The following is a 26,695-nucleotide window of genomic DNA, read 5'->3' as shown; positions in this document are numbered from 1 at the left end:
CAGGAACTGCTGCATGGTTGCTTATAGTCAGCATGTTAGTCTATATATGTTACTTATATTGAAGCCATGTTTCTCGTTCTCAATGCATACATCCCTAAGGACGGTTGCGTAGAGATTGTGTACAAACAAACATTGCTTGTCTGTGAGCCATCATCCCCCAGATCAAGGACGGAGCAGTGCATGTGCTTATTATACTTTACTGAGACTTTCTGTCTACAACCCTACCTGGGCTGTCTGCTCTGACAATGATCTGATGAACTGAGATGCATAAACTCATGCTGAAGACTTTACTTGTGCTGCACCCATTCTCTGGAATGGACTACCACAGACAGATTAATTCTTAACATCCATAGTTTTAAGTGTGCCCTAAACTACATCTTTTTTAGGCAGCCCTATCAAATTTCCTAATTTACTGTCCATTTCCTTCCTCATGCATTATTCCTCTCAACCTGACCCCCTACATTCAATAGTTTCCCAATATTTCATGCACATGAATGTACTTCATATCGTATCAAAGGTACTGGTTGGTTATTGGCTCATGCAGCTTAAAAGGAATCTGTCATCAGGGTTTTGCTACCCCATCTGAGAGCAGAATAATGCTGTCAGATCCAAAACACTGGATCACTGATAAAAATCACTGATAAGGAAAAGGTTCAAAACAATTCAAGATCCTCCGAGTCAGCTCCATTCATAAATGCCGTACAATAAAGTTCCAGATATGCTCGATGAGAGTCAAATCCAAAGATGTTGCAGGTTATGGTAGCATAGAATACCAAACGTACTACCATGGCCTGCAGCGTCTCTGGACTCGTCTGCTATCAAGCCCATCTGGAACATCATTGTTTGGCAATTGCAAAGGAAGCAGCCAGCAGAGGATCTTGAGGATTTACCCAAGTACATTCAGAGTGGCAGAATATTACTCAAACAGTCATTAATAACCTCATTGGTAACAGCCAATGATTTCTGCACATAGTGCTCATACTCAATACTGAACTCAATACTGAATCATTAAGATCCATTCCTGGCAGCTCCCTTTGCAAACGCTGACCAATAAAGTCCTTGATAGGCTCAACGAGAGTTAAGTTCAGAGATCCAGAGATGTTGCAGGTTATGATAGTGACGCGCCCCCAGGGCCATGGGGTACTCGACAGCCTGGCCTCTGGTTGCCGGGGGATATCACGGTGGCTGGCCCAGTCCGTGACCCAGGGCGGTCAGTGAAATGGGGGAATAATTTTATATAGGGTTTTTGGGATTTTTCGTGACGTCACCTGTGGTGTCTGGTGAGGACCACCAGCACTACGACAGTCCTCTGAGGCAGATGATAGGGCAGCTTGAGATGGGACGGCTCCTCACAGGTGGCGCAGGCCTCAGGGCAGTGAAGAAGAATTGAGGGGTGCGCTGGGCGTTGTAGTGCAGGGAGGGAAATGGCACTGGCGAAATAAAGGAGCGGAGGCAGCTCAGTGCAGTCATCCAAGATTTACTCACAGTTCTTAGACAGTCCACAGGCGCACTGTACTGGCGCAAGCCTCCCGCGTCGCACTGCGTTCACCGGGCAGGGGTTCGGTCCTTCCTCAGGTAGCTCGGGTGTACCTGGCAGAACCCCACTTTCTTATGTGCCTCTCTAGACCGACTTCACGCTGGGTCTTTACTCCCTCCTGCCCTGCGCTTCCCACTGTGAATCCTGTTTGGGTGCTGCGAGGTCCCCCCTGTCCGGAGTTACACAGACCTGCTTGACCTTACTCGGATTGAAGTGGGAGTTTGGCTCCCGGCTATAGAAGTCAGAAGCCTACGGTTTTTCCAGCCGAGGCCTGAAGCTGCACGACTGGGCCAGGGGCCAGTCCCCTTCTTGCGGCCTAGATCCTCCTGACACTTGGCAGGTTCGGGGTGTACGGGTGCCGTCTGCACTCGCCGTACTCCCCTAGGATCCCTTCTGTAGAACGGAGCTTACTCCCTGCTCCCCTCCTGGGCCTCAGTCCTGGGCCCTTGTAGTGGAGCAGAGCTCCTACCGAGACTCTGCTCCCAGACTGTTCCTCTGAACTGTCCCTACTCAACAACCCACAGTTTTAAGATGTCTACCTTTTTATATATCTACTGTATGAGTGCTCCCATAAACTACTTCCTCCACCCACACCCACTACTGGTTCCCCCTAACTTTGGGTTCCCCCCACCCCAGCCAGGGTCAGGGCTCAGCAGAAAACTACATTGCGTCTTGCCCCTCCTGCTGGCCTGGAGCACTGTAGTGTTGGATGTAGGTGTTGGGGTTCCGTGCAGCACTCCCTCCTTACCTGAGAGAAAGGGAGACACCACACCTCTGGGTGAGGTGCAGTACCTCTGTGGCGACCGAAACCTCAGGTGCGCCACAATAGCCTTGCAGCGTTGGGGTCCTGGGCTCAAATCCCACCAAGGACATCGGCAAGGAGTTTGTATGTTCTACCTGTGTTGTGTGGATTTCCTCCGGGTTCTCTGGTTTCCTCCCACACTACAAAGACATAGTGATAGGGAATGTAGATTGTGAACCCTAATGGGGACAGTGCTGATAATGTCTGTAAAGCGCTGTGGAAATAATAGCACTATATAAGTGAATAAAATAAATAAATAAATGCTACCAAACGTGCTACCATGGCTTGCAGATTCTCCAGACTTGTCTCTTATCGAGCACATCTGGAACACCATTGGTCATCAATTGCAAAGGCAGCTGCAATCAGTGGATCTTGATGATTTGCCCAAGTGCATTCAGCGGTGACAGAATATTCCTCTGAAACTATTAATAACCTAATAGCAGCCAAGGTGTGTAAGTGTGGGGATTTCTTCACGTGATGCTCATACTCAATACTGAACAAATAGAGAAGTTTTGAAAATTTTGTTTCCATTTTTTAATTATCTGTAGATCACTAACTTGTCTATCTATCCTGTGGTTTCCATAATTCCAGGGCTTTGCCTTCTTACTGTCGCAATTTCAATGTTCAGAAGTGTATTTATAAAGGAGAAGAGGCCGTTAGTAATGAGGGTGCGATGCTAGAAGAACACAAGGTGACCCCTTGATGCACCTGAAATATTTTGTTCTTTTATTGGCGCTCGATATCTTCTTTAACCTTTTGTGCACCTCTATGAGCTTTGATGATCTTTCATAAAATGTTTTATTCCACACTAATTCATTACAAAAAGATTGAATAACCTGGCGGAGGTCTTTAGATCCCCGATTTACAAAATGCGGACCACCCATTTCTAAGTTACGTTTCAATCTACCTTTTAGAATGGACTCCAAAATCACTATATATATATATATATATATATATATATATATATATATATATATATATATATAATATATTAAGCAGAGGAAAGCACAGAGGAATATCTGTCAGCTTTAGGAATCCTATTCCTTTACAAGGCATTGCTTCATAAACTGACAGATGCTACTTTAGGTATCCAAAACAGACTAAGAGTATCAATTTCAATCACATCTGTTCACAAAGAGCCTCGGCAGAAGAGGATACACACTCAGAATTAATTACGTTTCAGGATCTTTATGTCTGTGTTACTGTGTTATAGTAATATTCCCTGGTTTGACGTGGGAAAAAAATACATTTATTTTGCTGATTGTATTGAATGAAGATTGACTTTAAAAATACAGTGCTCCATTATTATCACATTACACCATTTTCCACGTTTCCATGGTCTGCATTTAAAGGGTTTAACCATAGTAAAGTCTTTGGTGCTTATTATCTTTCTGAATGGCTCTGCTTAAAAACATATTTCAAGCAGTAAGGAGGAAAAAGCTGGAGACGAGCCCTTAGTGACGGCTATAATGTTAATCACATGAGAAAGAGTTCTAAGAGTATTGTTCTAAACTGTAGTGATAGTTCTCTATGGTTTATACAACTCTGTTTCTAGGTGGCAGTGGTATAAATAGAACAAGGAAATTAATAAAGATTGAATTTGCAAGAAAATCTTAATAATCTGTTACGTCAAGAAGTTATAACTAAGATTAATGGGGGAGAATTATCAGGCTAAATGCATTACAATTCTCTGACACGTTGTCCAAAAAAACCTCTCTGCGCTTTGTCCAACAAGTGGCGTGGCCAAAGTGGAAAAACCCATGTCAGTACATTTGGGTACAACATGAACTATAGAGAATTTAAGACTGAATAGTCTAAGTTTGCACTAAAAATTAGATAGTATTAATAAAACTATGTGTTAAAATGAAACATGGATCACCTAGTGCAGAAAGCTTTAAAAGGGTTGTCCTGTACTTTTATATTGATGACCTATCCTTAGAATAGGTCATCAATGTCAGATCGTTGGGGTTGCAAAACCCAGGACCCCCACTGATCAACTGTTCCCAGTGCCGGCCAGATGTAATCAGCTACAGAGCTGTACAGCACAGATCTGCCACTGTATAGTGGCCACAGCCAGGTACTGGCAGATCCATCCCTATTTGAATGAATAGGTTTGATTCTGCAGTATGCCGCTGTGGCCACTACACAGTTGGCAGAGCTGTGCTGTTCCACAACTGATCACATCCGGCCGCTGCTGGCACTGGGAATAGTTGATAAGTGGGAGTATCAGGTTTTGCACTGCGACCAATCTGATATTGATGACTTAGTCTAAGGATAGATCATCAATATAAAAGTACTGCAAAACCCCTTTAAATTAGCCTGCATATACCTGCACTTTCTCTGAGTTAGAGGGGTATTCTAGTCTATATCCGGTCCAACCCATTTACAAATGTGCAAAATGGTATCCTCATTGTGTTGCTCGGTGAAACCATGATGTTGTATTTGACTACAATATTTCCAGAAGTGAATCACGCTGAGTGCACTTATTCTACCTATTGAAGCTGTGGGGCCAAAATCGCAACAAAATGACTGTAAATGGTTAGAATTTGATAGAGCCTATGACTATTGGAAACTCTTCTCATATGAAGTTGTCTTATATTGAAACTAAACAAAAGATTTCTGACACTCTCTTAAAGGGGTGGTTCACTGTCGCAGTCTCTGCCCCCACACTGAAACAAAACGTCATCAGTGACGTCACTTGAAGGGGTGCAGGGCTAGTCTCTGTTCATTGGGTTTTCTCCTTACAATGTGCACTGACAGTGCACTCTCTTGCTGGCTTGTCACATCTCATCAGAGCAGCCTCTGCCCCCTAATCGTAACTCGTTGGAATATCTCAGCATGCACTGAGGATTCTCAAATGAAGCATCATCAAAAAGGAAGTAATAAAAAATAAAATAAAGGACTTATATAGCGTAATGAAGGAACAATGGAGAATTTTTAATTAAAGTATATTACTAAAGTTATTACATTATTACATTAGATAGAGATTTGGGATTAAAATATGTTAATTTCAAACAACCCCTTTAACCCTTTTACCCTTTATCTTAGATTGGGGGAGCACAAAATTTTCTGGTCCAAGGGCCCCAATGCCATACTGAAACCATCCCAAGGGCCGCACATTTTTTCTAAAGGGGTAGTTACATCAATACATCACCAAAACCACAATCAGTGCATTAATACATCACCGGAACCAAGTTTTGAGAATTTGAGAAGGTTTGAGAGTTTCTGCTCAGTTTGTGCTTAAAAAAATTCAGTGTGAACACACGATAACTTAAACTGAGGTTTTATAAGCAAAAACTCACCAGATCCTCCTCAAATCTCAAATCTCTAGGTTTTGACACTTTTTAAGTTTTAACATAGCCATGAAAAATGTTATGGATTGCTACATGAGTACAAGATCTGAAGCACTGTAAGCACACGAGTGTAGCACCAGAACCACCATCAGTACATGAATGGAGCATCACAACCACAATCATTACATGAATGCAGCACCAGAACTACTATGAGTACATGAATGCAGCACCAGAACCACCATCAGAACATGAATGCAGCGCCAGAAACACCGTCAATACATGAATTCAGCACCAGAAACACCATCAGTACATGAATGTAGTGCCAGAACCACCATCAGTACATGAGTGCGTTGTCAGAACCACCATCAATACATCCTCGCCCACACTACATACCTCCCACACACACTGCCTTTCTCCAAAATATCTCTCCACTCTGCCCATCTGTATAATATCCCCGCAAACTGCACCTTTCCAAAATATCCCCACTCACTGCCGCTCTGTATAATACATCCCATCACTGCCCCTCTCCAAAATATCCCCCCACACTGCTCCTCTATATAATATCTCCCCTACATAATATCCCCACACAACACCACTCCATAATGTCCCCCCTTATACTGCTCCTTTCCATATCTCCCCTAAATTGCCTCTTAGACCCTCACCCCCACTGTCCCTTCCTAAACTATGCCCCCTTTTACAACTCCCCCAATTCCTCCATAATATCCCAAATTGCCCTATAATAAATATCCCCATAATGTCCCAAATTGCCCCATAATGTTCCAAATTGCCCATAATGTCCAAAATTGCCCCATAATGTAATAAATTGTCACATTATGTGCCTCCTTAGTAACACAACCCTTCCCTCCCCTGGCCCCTCATCTAAAATAATATGACAATTCATCTTCGGCTCTTCCATGGAGTGCTTACCAGTGCCCGATATCTCCTCTGCCTGTTCGGCCCCGGCGCCGCCAGCAGTGTGATGACATAAGCGGTGTGCTGACCTCATCACATTCCTGCACATCAGGGCGGGGGCTGATGAGCGCTTTCTCTGCCCCAGTAGCAGAACGACAGTGTTCAAATGTATTCATCTGCTGCATTTTGTGCAAGCCTGCCTTAGATTGTTCATCCTCCTTTCATATAACAATGGGTCTTTTACTACTTCAGCTATAGAATATAGACATTATATATAATTTTGCCGTATTTATGAATTATTGAAATGTACAATGTTATAAACATGAGATTTGATATTTACTAAGTTACACGCACGCCACTAGGTTCAGATAGGGGTGAGACAGGTTACATGAATTCTTTGGAATCCAGGGGGGACCGTTACTCAGGGCGACCATAGACCATGTACTGCAGCTTCTCTCAGGCACACAGGGGTATTGACCCTCAGGCACAGACACGTAGGTTGTTTCACTTGCTGACCAGACACACTTAACAAGAGTCCTCATAAACTGTAGAACAGTAGCATTTAATAAGAAGCCGCACAGCCATTGCAAGTTAAGTCTTATGAGCAACAGGCTCCAATGACAAACAGTAGAGTTTCCTTAGCAGCACAGCAGTTCACAGTCTTCCCAGTAGTACAGGACAGCACAGTTCTAATGCAAAGGCACATTAATGAACACAGCATTCATTACAGCACAGTGAGATGGAGGGGGGGTGGGGTTTGCTGAGGGAGATGATCCCTGTGGCACCATTTCTTCCAGTCCTTATCTTTATGCCTGACAATACTCTGCACTGCTAGTTCAGGAACTCTACCTGACCAGTGCTTAGCTTCACTCCTGACTTGAATCCGTTTCACTTGCAGGGGCGCTTCTGTGAGATATAGAACACACACACCACCTTTATCTTAGGCTCCAGCCAGACAGTAAACAACTTCCTCACAATCCCCCTGGGGCTCTGCTAAAACACTCCCCTTCTCCTGTGACTGTGTTAACCCCTCTAGTTGCTGGATGCTTTTAAAGCACCAGCACTACTTCTGCATGTCACACTCTGCAAAAGCACTACTTCTGCATGTCACAACTATGTAAAATTTATAAGTAATAAATACTATGTTAAAAAAAAATAATGTTTGAGCAGTTTTGTATCCGAGGCCCATGGATATTATCTCACATTTATGTCTGTGTGTTAGTTCCTTGCTTTGTACATTTGACCTCCAGTCATTAAAATGCTGCATATGTCCAGATGCAGTCGAAAGTAGAGGAAAAACAAGGAACCACTGCTGCCGCTGCTGTAAAGATAACAGCTCATAGGTACAATCTCTCTGCTAGCGCTAAGTGTTACGGCACAGAACAGGTGTACTAATCAGTATATGCAGGGAATAGAGAAAGAGAGGAAACAAGACAGCTCCTGCACATGGGAGGGTTGTTGTGGGGCTGTCAACACTGAAACACAGCCAGCAGGTGTCAGAGATGATGGCCTCCATTAAAATTTTGTTTCAGTGTGTCAGCGAAGTTATTGACACCAGTTTGCTGTTAAAAATAGTTACCTACAGGCCAGCTATTTAAAACTGTGGTTTGTCCGTCACACGGATCACATATAAGTTCACTCCAAATTCAGCCATTTGTAGTGAGCATGGAAGATATTGTCCTCCATTTAAAATGAGTAAGGCACGTGGCAAGGGACGGGGAACTGGACGTGATGGTGCATGCAGAGGCCGTGGGCAAACTGAAATTGTGCCACAAAAAACATCCACATCTTCTTGCTCGACCTTCCTGTCCCAATTAATAGGGGACCGCAGAATACCACTATTGAACTCAGAGCAATGTCAAAAGGTTATTGATTGGATAGCAGATAATGCTTCCAGTCACTTAGCCACCACCACCTGTCTTTCACACGGTCAAGTCTCAGTAGCCGTGAGTCTGGACTGCATATTCCTCACCCTGATCCTCCTTCCTCCCACAATGCCGAGTGCCCAGAGACAACTGATCCCACACTTGGACACTCCGAAGAGCTGTTCACTTTTCCATTTATAGATTCGGGCCTCTTGCCTGGTCCACTTGAAGCAGGGCGAGAGGAGATCGCATGTAGCGATGCCCAAATATTTGAGCAGCCACGGTCATACGAAGGCAACGGTGGGAAAATGTCACAAGAGGTGGACGATGATGAGACACAATTGCCAGATAGTCAGGAGGAGGACCAGGGTGCGGAAGTGGAAGACGAGGTGGTGGATGATATAGTAACTGACCCAACCTGGCAGGAGGAGTTGCAGAGCAAGGACAGCAGCACACAGGGGGAGGGAGGCAAAGCACCCCAACAGGCAGGAAGAAGCAGTGTGGTGGCCGCAGAAAGAAGGCGAGCAACCGTTCCCCATAACACCAACACGACGGAAGTTGCCAGTACAACTGTTAGATCTTCCCGAGTCTGGTTGTTTTTTAAAGACTCTGCCGATAACCCCAAAAAGGCCATTTGCACCACCAGCCTGACCACCACCAGCATGATCAGGCACAAGGCAGCAAAACACCCGACCGTGTGGGCCGAACACCAGAGTCCAGGAACAGTGTCTGTGGGTGACACCACTGCTTCTTCTGCTGTTGTGCGTGCACGCCAATCCACAGTCCATAGTGCCCTGCACCTGTCGTTGCACACTCTCAACTAGCACCATCAGCATGCACGTCCTTGTCCCAGCACAGCATTCAGTTGTCCATACTCCAGTCCATGGAACGCAAGCGCAAATACGCAGCCAACATCCCACAGGCCACACTACTAAATTCCCACATTTTGCGATTGCTTGCGAATGTTACCTTTTAGGCTTTTGGAGACTTTAGCTTTCCGCAACCTGATGGTGGCAGCCGTCCCTCGGTACTCGGTCCCCAGCCACCACTATTTCTCCCGGTGTGCCGTCTCCGCATTACACAAGCACGTGTCCCACAACATTAGCTGTGCCCTCAACAATGCAGTTACTGGGAAAGTCCACCTAACCATGGACACGTGGACAAGTGCTTGTGGGCAGGGACGGTACATTTCGCTGATGGCACACTGGGCTAACATAGTGGAAGCCAGGACCCAGTCGGACCTTGGGACGGAACTCATCTTCCCGACACCAAGGATTGTGGGCCCTAGGTCAATCAGGGTTGCCCCCACAGTCTACAGCTCCTGCACCTCATCCTCCTCAGCCTCCTCCTCCTCTTCAGCCTCCATCTCCAAAATGACCACATCAGTCACAAGCTGGAAGCACTGCAGCACTGCCTCAGCCAAGCTGCAACAGGCTGTGCTGAAGCTAATATGCTTAGGTTACAAACTGCACAATGCTGAAGAGTTGTGAACAGCTCTCAAAGAGCAGGCAGATCTGTGGCTGACACAGCTGAACCTACAGCCAGGCATGGTCGTGTGTGACAATGGACGGAACCTGGTGGCGGCTCTGAGGTGAGGCGAGCTCACACATGTACCATGCCTGGCCCATGTGCTTAACCTTGTGGTTCAGCGGTTTCTCAAAACCTACCCGGAGCTGTCGGATCTGCTTGTCAAAGTACGCCGCCTGTGTGCCCATTTTAGAAAGTCAGCTACAGCTTCCGCCGCCCTTGCCGTGCTTCAGCAGTGTTTACAGCTTCCGGCTCACAGACTGGTGTGTGATGTCCGCACGCGTTGGAACGCTACACTGCAAATGCTGGGAAGGATTTGTGAGAAGAGGGCAGTTGTTGACTACCAGAATCAACAAGGCCATCAGTATTCAGTTCAGACTCCACACATAAGACCTCAGGAGTGGACATGGATGTCAGACATCTGTACCATCCTCCAAAACTTTGAGGACTCCACCAAGATGGTGAGCGGCGATGATGCCATAATTAGCGTCACCATCCCGCTTCTCTGTCTTCTGAAACGCTCTCTGCTCACAATCAAAGCGGATGCTTTGCAGGAGGAGCACGATGAGATGGAGCAAGGAACCATACAGGGTGATTACACACAGCCCAGCCTCATCTCATCCCAACGTGGATTGGGTGACAATGAGGAAGAGGAGGAGGAGGAGGAAGAACAGGAACTAGTTTCATGTGCTATAGACAGTACTACCTGCCCAACTGTCATACGGTCTGTTCAGCGTGAATGGCCAGAGGACAGGGAGGAGGAAGAGAGTAAGGTCAGTCGTCTTCTTGGTGAGGACATGGAAGTCTTGCCTGTTAGTAGTCTGGCACGCATGGCTGCGTTTATGTTACGCTGCCTTTCCCATGACCTTCGCATTCTCAAAATTTTGGGTGACAGTCATTACTGGTTGGTGACACTTCTAGACCCACGCTACAAGGAGAACTTTCTATCTCTTATTCCTGAGGCGGACAGGTCTACAAAAATGGGCCAGTACCAGAAGGCCCTTGTTGCGGAACTATTAAAAAAATCCCATCTGAAAACACTGGTGGCAGAGGTCACAGTTCATTGGACAACCAAGGAGTACAGGCGAGAGAAACACAACTCCAATCCAGCAGAGGCATGGGAACACTGTCAAAGTTTTGGGAGAGTTTTCTCAGCCCCTCCCATTGCACAGGCCCTAAGGTGCGGGGTACTCTCACAAGGAGTGCAAAGTTTGGGAAGATGCTGATGGAGTACCTTGCCGACTGTACTAACGTCCTCAGTGATTCCTCTGTGCCTTATAATTATTGGGTATCCAAGCTGGACAGGTGGAGTGAACTGGCTCTCTACGCCTTGGAGGTCCTGGCCTGCCCTGCCTCTAGCGTTTTATCAGAGCGGGTTTTTAGTGCCGCTGAAAATGTTGACAGGCTGACTTTTATAAAAATGAACTAGGGAGGGATTGCGCCAGACTTCTCAACACCACCGAATGATAGCAGCGTAACATAAACTCAAATACAGTATCTTTTTTTGGGAGGTGTATTCCCATGTACCTTTTCACACCCACACATGGGTATACGCTTCATGATTTTGGCTATTTGCTCTAGTCCTCTTCCTTCTCCTCATCCTCCACCAAATCACCAGAGTGACCGTGGTCCATAATGCAACACCCACATAATTTTTTTAAAGGGTGTTTATGATACCCGTAAAAAAAATTTTTTATACAGTATGTTCATGTATACCACCCAGGGGTAAATGTTTGTCGGCCCATACACTTAGTGCATGGGCATTACAAATATAGGAGATACGCTCCTTTCTAATGGGAACATTTTTTTTATGAGGCCCTCCTCCATATCTTTTCCAAGGTGCATTGGAGTGCCTCCCAATTTTTGGCAGCCATTGCATTCACTGCATAGGCCAACACTATGGGAGACCCACTTCCTAATAATGGGAACATTTTTTCATGAGGCCCTCTACGTCTCTTCCAAGGGGCATTGGAGTGCCTCCAAATTTTTGGAAACCCTTGCATTCACTGCATAGGCAAACACAATGGGAGAACCAATTCCTAATAATGGGAACATTGTTTTCAGGAGGCCCTCTGACCTCCATGTCTCTTCCAAGGGGCATTGGAGTGACTGGCAATTTTTGTCAGCCCTTGCATTCACTGCATAGGCAAACAGTATGGGAGACCCACTTCCTAATAATGGGAACATTGTTTTCAGGAGGCCCTCCTCTAAGTCTCTTCAAAGGGGTATTGGGGTGCGTCCAAATTTTCAAAGGGGTATTGGGGTGTGCCCAAATTTTGGGCAGACCTGCCACTCACTGCATACGCAATAACATTATAGGAGACCCACTCTTTAGTAATGGGAACAACAAAGCATAGCCAGCTGATGGCTCTCTAAGAATAGCGAGGGCCGACTGCAGGCCCTTTAAGAATAGTAAAGGCCGCCTGATGGCCCTATAAAAATAGGCTTTGTTACTTTCAGAGTCTCTCCTTCATAAATGAAACAGTATGTGTCTGATTTTGTGTCACACACCACATGGCCATATAAGATTGTAAAATGTTAAAATGACATTTCCCAGTGAATGCATTTGTCACGGTTGAAAACAATGCAAAAGTGCAAAAACACATCAAAAACGCTATGTGTGAACATAGCCCAAGGCGTGGAGGAGCATTTTTGTTATTGGTTATTTATTTTACCTTATATACAAGTTATTACCCTGGAAAGGATGTTCCTTAACATATTTCCCAGGAAAATACATTTTGATTTCGTTTTTGCTTCTTTTATTGTGAGTCCGTAAAAGTGGCGTAATACCTCTGACAACGTTGTTGACAGCAGTGATCTGGGAGTCAGAAATGCTACCAGGGGTCTTCCCCATGCTGTTTCCATCTCAGTTGAGCACTGTTCCCATCGATATGGGCAATTTTTAGGCCCTCTGCAGACCGCCGGGGGAAGCCACCTGAAAAATGCTTGAGTTTCCCATAGACTTATATAACGCGTCTGGGAGGCGGAACCTCTGAGCTACTATACAAGGGGGCGGTCCTTGTAAGGGAGCGGGTGGCGACCAGGCAGGCAGTCACAGCAGGTGACCGGGACAGTCTCTGGAAGAACGGGCAGGAGATCACGGCAAGTGACTGGGGCAGTCTCTGGATGAACGGGCAGATGGTCACGGCAAGTGACCGGGGCAGTCTCTGGATGAACGGGCAGATGGTCACGGCAAGTGACCGGGGCAGTCTCTGGATGAACGGGCAGATGGTCACGGCAAGTGACCGGGGCAGTCTCTGGGTAAAGTGTTGGTACGACCTGTGGCGGCTGATGGTAGACGTGAGCTCCCAGGTGAGCAGGCGAGAGTCTCTGGATAAACGGGTGGTCACAGCATGTGACGGCGGAGCCTCCAGGAAGACCAACAGACAGGCGGCAGATGAGCGCTCCCAGGTGAGCGGGCAGAAGTTTCTGGACAGGCGGGTGGTCACAGCACGTGACGGCAGAGCCTCCAGGTAGGCTAGCAGACAGGCAGCAGATGAGCGCTCCCAGGTGAGCGGGCAGGAGTCACTGGACAGGCAGGTGGTCACAGCACGTGACGGTGGAGCCTCCAGGTAGGCTAGCAGGCAGGTAGCAGATGTGCGCTCCCAGGTGAGCGGGCAAGCTGGTCCATAGACAGACTGACAGGAGTTGGAAGGCAGACCGTCGGACCTCAGGCAAGCAGGCAGGTAGCTGATGTGCGCTCCCAGGTGAGCGGGCAAGCTGGTCCTTAGACAGACTGACAGGAGTTGTAAGGCAGACCGTCGGACCTCAGGCTAGCAGGCAGGTAGCAGAATATCAGGCAGGAATAAGACAGCAAGCTGGCAGGAATCTGGCAGGTATCTGGCAGGTAACTGGCAACGGGACCTGAGGGCTGAAGCAGAGTAGTGAACAGTGCAACAACATTGCTCGGGCACCTCCATTTTGGAGGAGGTGCCTTATATATGGTGAAGTCCTCCGGCCATTGGCCGGGGACTCCTTAGGACGGCGCGCGCGGTCCCTTTAAGAGGGAGGGAGAGCGCGCGCGCGCGCCCTAAGCACAGTGGCCGGGAAGGAGCGCGCGCTGCCAGCAGAGCGGGAGGAGGACGCCGGGCACGGAGCAGAGAGGTGAGGGGAACAGCGTCCCTGCCTAGCAGAGGGCAGGGACGCCGGCGCTACAACTTACATTAGGCTCGTTGCTCGGATCGAGCACCCAAGTATTCCAATTTGCTCGACCCGAGCATCGAGCACCTGAGCATTTTAGTGCTCGCTCATCACTAGTATCCACCAATAGGAGAGCAAAGAAAGTGGAGCGGGCAGCGGCAGGGGCAGAGGCAGGAACAGAGGGAAAAAGAGTGATAAAGAGCAAGATCAGAGCAATCAGAGATAGAAAAGAGTTGTAGAAAGGATATGGGGTGATGGAAAGGTGGAAATATGGTAACTATGAGATATGGGAATGAATGCAGGTACTGGTCTGATTATTTTTAAAAAACGGCAAATCGTGGTCTTCTATGAAGAGTGAAGTATTGCAAGTTATGGTCTCATAGGAGAATAATTCATTGCCTCCTATAAAGTCTAGCCTGAGGGGCACAAACATAGTCAGTGCCTTCAGTACTCTGGTTTCTCAATTCTGTGAACTCTAGAAGTGATTGAGTTAAAGAATACCCGACCCTGCAGGGCGGTACTGTATATGTAACTGAGCTTGTTAACCTCATTAATTATTAGGCTGTTTTAATCCTTTCCTTTCCAGATAGCTCAACTTAAAAGGACCACAGTTTGAGTAGGCCCCTGGCTACAGTGGCATCCAATCTGAGAATAGAATGTAGGGGCACAGACTCTGATTCCAGCGATGTGTCACTTACTGGGCTGCTTGCTATCATTTTGATAAAATTACAGTTTTCTCTGCTGCATATCTTGCAGTTCTCTTAATGCTGAGCTCTGTATAACCCCCTCCGCACCACTGATTGGCAGCTTTCTGTGTACACTGTGCATAGGTAGAAAGCCACCAATCAGTGTTGGAGGCGGGATTATACTGAGGTCATGAATATAGAGCACTACATGGCAGAAGGTTTACTAGTCCTCTAGTGATAATCTCCTGCTGATAAAACCATGGTTTTATCAAAACTACAGCAAGCAGCCCAACAAGTGACACATCGCTTGAATCAGGGTCTCTGTCTCTACATTATTTTGCTCCCAGATTAGGTGCTGAAAACCTGGTGACATATTCCACTTAAATATTGCTGTCAAGGTTTCACAGTTACCTTTAAGTGGTTAACCAGCAGCAACTGGAGTTAGCCTCAGTCGCTGCTGTTAGCTGCTGGCTGTATAAAACTGTTGGCACCTGCCTTATGTGGAGTGGTCTCAACACGTGTGATCGCTTCATACACTCTCATCTGACGCGTGATATATATGTAATTTACATGTCGGAAAGGATTAATAGAGACAGATGGAGATTCATATTCAATAAATATTAGTATAAATGGACAAAGATTAAAAAATTGTGTCTATGGATATGTATACCACTACAAGGGATGACGCACACATTACCACACTGTCACCTTTCCATCACCCCACCTCTTTTCTATCTCCCATTGCTCTGATCTTGCTCCCTGTCACTCTTCTCTCCTTCCTTCTGTTTCTGTCTCTGACACTTCCACCTTCTCTGCTATTGGTGTATACAGGTGCCCCTCATCTCTGACTCCCGCTGGCTGTGCTCCAGCGTTGTCATCACCATAGCAACCCTCCCATGTGAGGACGCCGTCTAGTTTCCTCTCTTTCTGCGTCTTATGCTGGCTGCGCTCGAGCGTCCTCATCGCCATAGCAACCCTCCATTGTGCAGGCCGTTTTGTTTCCTGGCTTTTGTTCTTTGCACACACTGGTCAGCAATCAGCTCCTTCACTACATTCCCACACTTGTTTGTTGGCCTTTCTTCTCTCTATGGCTGGCCGTACACCTTAGATAGCTGACAGCCAAACTATCATTTAGCCGACAGTCATCTCCCCCATACAGGGGAGCGCTGGGCTGTAAGATAGCTTTTAAAAAATGTTACAAAACATGCACATTTTCTGGTCCCCGCAAAGTGAATGAGATCCCTGAAGTCTCACACACGTTGTTTACTCTTTCCTTGCAGATTTGCAGCAGGTTCACATCTGCAGCATGTCAATTCTTTCAGTGTTTTTGCCACAGATTTCACCCATACTAACAAATTGGGAAAAATTCCCAACAAAAACGCATGTAAAAAACGTGGGAAAAACATACATTTTTTACGCAGAATTTTTCTGCCAAGAGATGCATGTATATATTTTTGTGTGATGGTGTGTGTTTGTGTAACTCATATATAGGCGTGTGCTTGTAACCCCCTTTAATTACATGGCCTGATGAAGGCATCTATTTGGTACAGTAACTTGGCACCTCAATAAAGTGACTATTTATCTACCTATGAGCGATCTTCCTATCCTGCAGCATCCGGTGGTTCCTTGCGTTCCCTTTAAACACTACTAATGCATAACCAGCACACAGAGGAGCAGCTGCCAGTTGGGATACATGTGACGCGCCCCCTGGGCCATATTCTTTAGGGGAATACCCGGAGCCGGATCAGATGGGGGTTGTAGTCTCCGAGTGGCTGTGACCCGGTCCGTGCCCAGGGTGTCAAGCTCAGAGTATGTGGCAGTCCTACAGATGTTACAAAGTTCGTTATGTCGACTACGCCACCCGTTGGATTGCGGTCACTACGGCCGCCGCTGCAGCAGGGTCCGCTGAGGCTGATGGTGTTGATGCAGCTTTAGATAGTATAACCCCCAACGGGAGGGGTATGGCCTCAGGGGGTCAGGTGCAGAGGATGGGGGTTGTGGTGGTGCAGCGTAGATGATAATTAAAGACAGAGTCGGGTTGTGCAGTTCAGGGTGTTTACTTACTGCAGATATTCCGGTCACTCCGGCCTTGAGTGACCACCCGAGCCGTGCTGCGTCCACCAGGTCCTGGATTCAGCCAACCCCCAAGCAAGTCCGGAGCGTGTCCCTGAGCCCTCCTTCTTGTCCTTTCTTCTGGCCGTCCCCACCAGGGATCCACCTAGGTCCAGCTCCCTCGGGCCTTCTGTTGGGAGACCCTTGGCCTTGGGTTCCCTGACCCTACACGTGGTTTGCCTTCAGGGTGGATTTAGTGGGTGGCCGTGGCAGATCCTGCCCACGGCCTCCGGTCTCTGGCTGAGGTGTGCTTTAGCCCCCACCAGTTTGGGATCCCTATTGCCAACTCTTCACCCTAGGTTTGTATATGGGTTCTCAGAGTTCCTTTTTGTTTCCCCCTCTGGGTCTCTCTTTCTCTCTTCTCTCACTCTTGCTCTGGGGCTGCTCTGCTCTCTTCCTCTGACTTCTCACAGACTGACCCTGATCTTAGATGGTGCCCACCTTAAATACTCCCTCTATGTGTGAGCTCAGGTGACCAGCACCCAATGAGCTCCTAACTTTACCCAGGCTGCTCCCCCTATCTGCCCCTACACTACTGGGATGTACCACCCCCCTCCCACTCCAGCCAGGAACAGACTCGGTCGTACCTGCACATTTCTAAGTGGGAGTACCGTTGGTCTGCTCCTCGGAAATGGGATGTGTGTAGTGCATGCAGCTTTCAGAGCTCAGTTCCACACTCCATCCTTACCCGGGAGTGGAATACCACACCTCTGGGTTGAGGTGCAATACCCCTGTAGCAGCCGAATCCTCAGGGTGCTACACATGTGTCCATGTTACCAAGATGAGCACTGCCGATTACTCTCATTGTTACTTTGCTCAAAATCTTCTCTCTATGGAGCACCGCTTTTTTGTCTTTTTCCTTTAAATGCATGTGTTCATATGGTGGACCCTAGTCACTTCAGGCTATACTTTGGTTGTTGTAGACCTGAACTATAACGTCAACACCGGAGCTTCCAATAAAAGGCATCATTGTCTTCTAGGAAGCCTGAGAAATTCTTCTTTTTCCATTTCAATGGATACCTGATAGCCACAATGCTGTGTGTACAGCTTTAGGGATATCAATACAGCTATAGCCCTACATTGTGTTCACGAGAGATCCACCTCTCTGACCTGCATCAGTAATGTTGTGACCAGCGACGTACAGGACAATTGTCCTCCTTGTTAGTTCAAGTGTCCTTACAGAAAGAAACTTGACTTTGTCTGCCACCAATCCTAGTCATAGATGTTCCAATGGTTAAGATTCAGAATCACAGAGACAAGAACAATCTTGAATTCACCAATATATACTGGTAGTATGTTTATATATAAGACACTGTCTAATATACTTCCAAGAGGTCTGGCCCTAAAGGCTCGTAGACATGACCGTATTTTGTGTCTAAGTGCGATCCGACAACACATTGGATCACACTCGGACCAATGTTATTCTATGGGGCCATGCACATGTCTGACGTTTTACTCGGACCGAGACAGTCCGAAGAAACATTTGCAGCATGGCCGAGTTTGAGCCCATGCAAGTCAATGAGTCCGTGGAAAACATTGGACTGCACACAGGTGACATCTGAGTCAAGTCCAATTTTTTACAGACAGACAGAATGGAGAAGATGGAGACATTTTTTTTCCATCTTCTCCTCATCCGAGAGAATTGGATCACACTGTGATCAAACTCCGATCAGCATGTGAATTGCATAATCGACTCGATTCTCTCAGATGAGAGAATATATTCTGGTGTGACCCTAATTTAAAGAAGTTGTCCACTACTTTTTAAGATTGCCCCAATGTATTAACCCTGTGATTATAAGAGTTTTTGTAATTACCTTTGGTAGTCTTTATTCACGTGACCCCCCGCTGATGTCACATCAAGTGAGGTGTGACATCAGTGACGCGGTCCCCGCGGTGAATGCCAGGCTGTGGGTGGGGTTACCCCGTACGTCACACCCAGCATCCACCGCATGCTTTCCCAATGAATGCGGAGAGGGAGAGAGCGCGGTGAATGCTGGGTGTGACGTGCAGGGTAACTCCTCCCACAGCCTGGCATCCACCGCGGGGACCGCGTCACTGATGTCACACCCAGCTGGGGATGACGTGATGCATGTGAGCGGCCAGTGATAGCGCCGCCCACAGGCAATAAAGACTACCAAAGGTAATTACAAAAAGTCTTAAAATCACAGGGTTAACACATTGGGGGAATCGTAAAAAGTAGTGGACAGCTCCTTTAAGGAGTGCAACCGAGCATCACCATCATTAGTAAAGGTGGTACTATTGGCCCTGATGGTCCAAGGCACCTGCATCCCCGATGCCAACTGTTTATGGCAATGTTATCTGCCACTGTAGAATTGTATTATTTCGGAACTATATGGTATGGAAGCTGACACTTCATCTAAATGTTATTTGGATATTTATGATTTAGATTATTTTGGGGCAGATTATACACACATGCTCCTTTGCCCAACAGCATTATTACTATTATTTCTTTTTAGAGAACCATTGATTCCATGGTGCTGTACATGAGAAGGGGTTACATACAAAATACAGATATCACAAACAGTAAACAAACTAAGGCCACGGTCCGACTATCAGTATTTGGTCAGTATTCGGTCAGTATTTTTCTCTGGAGTGGGAGCCAAAACCACTTGTAACTCTATATTGCATGTCCCCTTTGTCCTGCAAGACTATTACCAATATACAAGCCATATCACAGGGTTACCATATTATCCTAACTTGTAGTTATATGGCCCATGTTCTCATCACGATACTGGTCTCCATTTCATGTAAATGTTGGAAAAATGTCTCAACATATATCTTTTATGGAGGTGCGCAACATATCCCACTTTATAGACATATTATGGAATACATAGTCCATAGGGTCCTATTATGAAAAAGCTTTACCACATGTTTCACATTGTATAGTAGACACGTGTATTGAACAGCACATTATAATACTGAATTCCAAGTTTTTTGCACTTTAGTATCTCATATGAGCACTGCTGGGAGCTGCGGACTGAACATTCACACTTTACATTCTGCTGGTGGTCACTACTGTAGGCTACAAAAGTCAATTTGTAAGTATAGGGCACAAGGGCTTCATTCTGCTAATTACCAGGTGTTGGACCCCACACGTCTCATACATAATCATAAATATACACTATCATTCCCAGGAAACACTATTAAAAGGAACCTGGGATGAATATGATGTCTGAGCAGCAGGCCGCTCGTAAAACAAGTCTTACCAAGAAGATGGATGTAAAGTTTTGTTGGAAAATATTCGGTATAACTCTAAGTTATCCCCTATCCATGCAGCACTTGACTTTGTTGTACTGTACTGTAGACAATGAATAGTGGCTCCATATATTGCTCCTCTGCTCCATTCAAGGTGGACCTCTGCAAAGTCCGATTCCAGGGATCTACAGCCCATTCTTAGGATTGCTGTGGGTCCAGGGGTCTAATCCCCAGCAATTGGTAAATTATGCTCTGTCTTATGCATAGGATATAACTTTTGTTTTTTGCGACAAACCCGTAAATAAAAGTAAGTTTTGTGCTAATTTTGATGCTAGGAGTCCAGAGGGCGGACTCATTAGTGATTGGGTAAAAGCAAGAATGTAAATTCATAACATTTTACTAAATATTTATAAAATCTTGATAACACTGTAATCTATCCTGCCTTCCAAAATGCAGCCTGCACCTCATCAGCATATTTTACTTGGCTGACTGTCTTTAAAGGTAAATGAAAACTGTTTAGGTTGAATTCAGATGTCTGTGAAACATTTTCGTAGTACAGACCATGATGTCCGGACCAGGCGTGGTCTCCTCCCACAAACTCAACAGCCTCATAGGCCAATCACGGTCCATACTTGGACCATATCTTACTGACGTCAGAGATTTGAATGCTCTCTGCTCTCTATGAGTATCCAAATGAAAAAGAGACATGTGAGCTGTTATCTTCTTTAAAAAAAATTGCATTCTTGGAACTATTCTCAGTTGTGGCCAAAAGTTTTGAGACTGGCACAAATTTTGATTTTCACACAGTTTGCTGCTTCATTGTTTGTTTATACCTTTTAGTCAGAAGTTTCTATGGTTACTGAAGTACAATTATTAACTTTTATTGACAAATACATCAGGTTTATGCAAAGACTCAATATTTACAATGTTGACCCTTATTTTTGAAAACTTCTGCCCTTTCTCCTGGAAGCTGGATATCAGCTTCTACTACAAAACTTGACTGATGGCAACATATTCTTTCCTAATCAGTAATTTGAGTTTCTTACAACTTTTGTTATTGTTGGTCCTCCTGCTTTTTGGAGATTTAACACAGGTCCCCAGTGGATTTGAGATTTGGGGCGTTTTTGGGCTATGGATCCAAAATGTTCATGTTTTGTTCTCTGAGCCACTCAGTTAATGCATTTTCCTTGTGACATGTTGCTCCATCAAAAAGAAACTACTCCTTGATCAATGGGGGAAGTTGCTCTTGGAGGATGTTTACATACCATTCCTTATTCATGATAGTGCTTTTAGGCAAAATTTCGCACTATTTGGGATATCTGGAAGAATGGTTGTGGAGAAGAAAAAGTGAGCTCTGCCATGAGCCCTGTGCCATGGCAAAAGTAAAGCTCTCTGAGACCATTCATGTGTGGAGTTGGTTTTTATCTAAGGGAGTGGGCTTGAAAGAGGGTGCGTCATAGAAGATGAGATTCCCTGGTGCTGTGCGGCATTTGTGTTCGAAGACTGCCACGTGCTGCCCAAGCAGAAGCCTGCGGAGCCAACAGGAAAAGGAAGAGTTTTAGGAAGGACGAGTCTAGATGGAGCACCGGGTGAGGTGACCTTTGTGACTCAGTTCCCCAATATAAGAAGCCAGAGTAGCAAGGCGGGAAGGGATTTGAGGCCAACCAGTGAGACGACCAGGACGCACAAAGAGAGGGACACGAGAGCATGCAAGCAGGCCCGAACCAGCGGGTTGTTTTGTGCCCCTGAGCGAGGTCCAGGTGACACCAGTCAAGAGCTGTGAAACAGACCACGCTGGCAAAGACCTGAGGCCCAGACGCATGCCTGTTAAGGTCCGCGAACCAGACTAGGTCAGTCAAGACCCGTGACCTAGCCCTCGTTTGTCCAGGCCCGATAGACTACTGCTGCAGATCAAGTACCGAAGACCGGGTGAAAACCTTGATCTGGAAGTGGACGTCTGCAGAGGTGAACCGGAGGCGCGAGTGACCCGAGTCGTCAATACCAGCTCTGTCGTACGGTACAGGGTTCTTTCTGGGGTAGTGCAGCAAACGGGATGTGGATCGGCCAGTGTGAGAAAGGCCTGGAGAGCATTGCTTGACTTTGTCGGACTTGCGGCCTAGCGGGAAGGAAAGGAGACCCCCGCTAGGGCCTGTAATTAAGGGAGAAGCATTGCAGTGACACCCTTGTGATTGTGAATACTGTTATCATCAGAGATTAGTCAGATAGCATAGAGAGCATGCTATAAGCTTTATAGTGTGCTTGATAACAACATTGTATACTGTTAATACTCTGATCCATACCATTTCCCTTCTGTTAAAAACACTCCCCCTATACCCGCGTTAGGAAAATAATTAGTTCATTTGGTTACTTTTGCCTTGTCTTTGTCTGCATGTTGCATCCCATGACCTATTTACAGGCTCACTCATAATTTTGTTCAAATACACTGCCTTGAATAAAGGATGGGATCTAAGCATCTTCCAAGAGCAACCTCTCCCAACCATCCAGGAGCAATTTGGTGATGATGAACAATACTTTTTCCAGCATGATAGAGACCACGTCACAAGGCAAAAGTGACAACTAAGTGGATCAGTGAGCAAAACAATTAAATTTTTGATTCATGGTCAGGAAACTCCCCAGATTATTAATCATATTTGAGAACCTGTGGTTAATCCTCAAAAAAGCAGGTGGACAAAAAAAAATAGCACAGAAATTGTGATAAACTCCAAGCACTGAGTGATTAGAAAAGAATGTATTGTAATGAGAATTTGGTCTAAAAGCTGATATCCAGTATGTAAGGGTGAAGGGCAGAAGTCTAGAAAAATAAGGGTCAACACTGTTAATATTGAGTCTTTGCATAAACATGATGTATTTGTCAGAAAAAGTTTAAAAACTTATGAAATGTTTATAATTGTACTTCTGTAACCATAGAGACATCAGACTAAGGCCACGGCCCCACTATCAGTATTTGGTCAGTATTCGGTCAGTATTTTTTCTCAGGAGTGGGAGACAAAACCAGGAGTGGGTGATAAATGCAGAATTGGTGACTTGTTTCTATTATACCTTTTCTCTGATTGTTCCTCATCTGGTTTTGGCTCCCACTCCTGAGAAAAAGTACTGACCGAATACTGACCAAATACTGATAGTGGGGCCGGGGCCTAAAAGGTATAAAAACACTGAAGCAGCTGTGTCAGTCCCAAAACTTTTGGCCATGGCTGTATAGTGAACTTCTAAACACCTACTGGTTTAACCGGTTAAACTGCTACAACTTCTCAAATTCTTAGCTGTATGTGTTTATGGGAAAGCTGAATGCCAGTCTGTGGTGCCACATCACAGCTTCCAGACTCCTGTACGGGTCATTAGTCAGTGATACATTACTGCCTTTGGCACTAATACATGACTAGAAGAATTTGCTAAGATTTTAATAATTCTTTGTGACAATAAATTTGTCTGTCAGTCAGCTTTTCCCAGCAACAAGAAATAAGAAAAAAAAAATCCAAAAACTTCTAATGATTAATTGGCAGATGCTCTTTCATGTGGGCGGTACCATGGCTATTTGTTTTGTTCATAAGCAAAGTCACGTGAACAGCTGCAGCTTGCAGCATTAATTCCGAATGGAAGAACTATGTTTCTGTGGCGCCCCTGAGGGTTCAGTTGCCACAGGGGTACTGCACCTCAGGCCGAGGTGTGGTATCTCCTCTTCCAGGTAAGGATGGAGCATCTCTCAGGACACCACTTCACCATTCAACACTACACCACTCCTGTCCTGAAGGGGGCCTAAATGCACCAGGGTGCTGCCCCGGCCCGGGATAGAGGAGATGGGGGGGAACCAAAGATAAGGGGAACCATGTAGTGGGTGAGGGTGGAGGACACACTTTTAGGAAACACTTTTAGATTCATATTTAACCTACGGCCATCTTGAGTTCAAGGTCTTTGATTGTGATCTTCGTCTTTGATTGCGGTCTTCGTCTCTGATTACGGTAGTTTGCCAGAGCCCATCAAAAGCCTCATCCGACTGAAGATACACGGTCCTCGTTCTCTGGCCTTGAGACGAGGAGCGGGTCAGAGTTAACCACTGTCTCTACCCGGTCAAGGTCCTGACCTAAGAAGGCCTGGAAGGGAGCGGAGGAGATAGGCTCCACAGGCAAAAGGATCCCAGGGGATACGGACGGAGCGGCCTACGCCACCTGTATTCTTTACTCTGGCCTGGTCAGAGGGATTCCGGCTGCAAGAGGGGTGACCGGCCCCCGATATCTGACTTTGTTACTTCACATCTCAGTCGGAAAAGCCCGGAGGCTTAGTGGATCCCAGGGGGATACGGACGGAGCGGCCTACGCCACCTGTACCTCTTATACTGCGTTTATCCAGTGGGACCCGGCTTTACAATACGTTCATACCACACATACAGTCAAGAGAAGACTTAGCGGGAGAACCTATCAAGGAGAGGAACACACACCAGCGGGGTCTCGACGGGCGCTCCTGATCTACCTGGAAAGTGCTGAACCCCCTTCCCGGTGGCCGCAGTACGCCGTGTGTAGCAGAGGGAAGCTTTGCGGCTAAAGTTCATCTGAATGTGAGTAAAAACCCTGGATGACTTCACACCCCGCTTCAGCCTGTTATTTCCTGCGCGGCACTGCACCCACCATTCCTTCCTCACACTGCCCTGAGGCCTGCTCCGCCTGTGGGGAGCCGTCCCATCTTAGCTGCCGGTAACACCAGCCTCAGTGGACTGAAGCAGCGCCGGTGTCCTTCACCGGAAACTACAGGTGGCGTAGTTAAAATACCACTCTTACTTGCAAGCCCATTATATCCCTTTTATGTGACCGCCCTGGGCACGGACCGGGTCCAGGCCACGACTGCCTCCCCCGCTACCCCTACAACGACCCGGCTCCGAGTAAACCCATTTCTCAGGGAGGGCCTCACATTTCGTCCACTCGGGTGTAATAGTGAAGGCTGCAGTCAATCAGTAACAACTGATTGGCTGCAGCTGTCAAGTGACATTGTTTATGTTATGAGACCGTCGGGGGACACAGTGCTTAGAGTGTGGGAGTGGTGGTAGACCAGGAGGTAAGTATAATTTTTTTAATATATACAGCATAGTGGGACAATTAATAAAGGGTTGACCAATAGTGAACAACTCAATTAAATTATATGTCGCTATAATAAACTCCTAGCATGCTATCACAACATGAAGTGGTTAGGACATGCTGGAAGTTAAAGGGGTACTACCATCTCCAAGATCCTATCCCAATATGCAGTCGGTGTAATAATAATAATAATATTAGCAAATATCTCCAATTAGAAATGTTGTATAATTCTTCTGATTAGCTATGTCAATTTACCCATGTGCAGGGATTGCTGTAGCTTAGGTATCCATGGTTACGACCACTAACAACTAACTAACTGTCACTATATAAATGTACGTAACCATGGCTTCTGAAATGCCCTGCGACTTAGCTTATCAGAAGAACTGTATTTCTAATTGGAGGTATATGCTAATATTTTTATTATTATTACACCTACTACATATTGGGATAGGATCTTGGAGATGGAAATACCTCTTTAATGTTCCGCCAGGTTACAGTAAACTGCTCTGGTTGGGCACGCACATGTGACTACTCACCAGGGTTCTCGGGAAGGATGGGACACCAGAGGAGGTGACTTGAAGTCAGAGAAACGTCACAGCTTGTCTTCTCAATCTCAAATATGCCGCGCAGCAGAGGAGCTTGTCGCCCGCTGTCCCGGGATAACCGGGCGCTGTATTCTCCCAGGGATCGCTCGTCTGAGTCACCCCGGGCTCCGGATCGGTCACTGCCAGAACTCCACTCATCACAGCGGTCACTTTGCTGCCAGGGCACAGAGGCAGGGCGCTTACAGGCTGCGTTCTCCTCACCGTTATCGCTCCAAGCGCTGACTCGCCGGTAGAGACCGGGAAGGCGCAGGTTCTCCCCCATCCTGTCACCTGTGGAGCAGCAGAGCTGGGGTGACAGGTGCATATAAAGGTGAACAGTCCAGCTCTCAGGATCACCTGACAGTCCAAAAAGTTACATCAGTGTTGTGGTAGCACAAAATATCTACGTGTTTCAAATGCTGATGGCGTCCTTAATCATGATGTACAGATTGTAACTCCACAAAGGCAGTTATCCCTCACATGACCTCCCTGGGAGGAGAGATAGAATTAACATGTAGTGTGCCTCAGTGCAGCAATGCTGCCGGCTTACCGATTAACACTAAAAGCGCCTCCGTGCAGCAACCTTACCTGCTAGCTGATTAACACTTTACGTGCCTCAGCGCTGCTACTGCAGGCTGCTAACTAACACCCGATGTGCCTCAGAGCAGCTGAGCAATGATAACAATAACAGAAGTTCTATCACTGTCATCATCGTACGGCGGGCTTCACCGAAGAATACACCCGTGATTCATAAAAACTGGCATTTTATATGACAGGTTGCATAGGACTAAGATTTGGCAAATTCTACAAGATGTGTGTGCCTCTTTATGAATTTGGTGCATCTATTAGCTGCCATGTGCCACCACAAGAAATGTATTCCAGTCAGAGACTAGAGTACATTCCTGTCCTAATTTATTTTCGCCTTATTGGTGATGAA

At 46.4% G+C, this 26,695-nt stretch overlaps 1 protein-coding gene across 1 annotated transcript in view; it reads right to left on the bottom strand.

Moving 5' to 3' along the window:
* The window catches only part of CERKL (CERK like autophagy regulator), a 162,560-nt gene extending 136,284 nt beyond the window's left edge, over positions 1 to 26,276 (bottom strand). Inside the window, exon 1 of the mRNA XM_073646798.1 lies at positions 25,711 to 26,276. Coding sequence (XP_073502899.1) covers positions 25,711 to 26,083 — 373 coding nt within the window. The 5' untranslated portion in view covers positions 26,084 to 26,276. The remainder of the gene's footprint in view (positions 1 to 25,710) is intronic.
* Between the last annotated feature and the right edge of the window lie 419 nt (positions 26,277 to 26,695).

The sequence above is a fragment of the Phyllobates terribilis genome, unplaced genomic scaffold (genome assembly GCF_046119375.1).
Source record: "Phyllobates terribilis strain yellow unplaced genomic scaffold, ASM4611937v1 Scaffold_9__5_contigs__length_417890890, whole genome shotgun sequence".
Taxonomy (NCBI): Eukaryota; Metazoa; Chordata; class Amphibia; order Anura; family Dendrobatidae; genus Phyllobates; species Phyllobates terribilis.
Note: the sequence above shows the minus strand (reverse complement) of the source record. Positions and strands in the feature narration are given on the sequence as shown.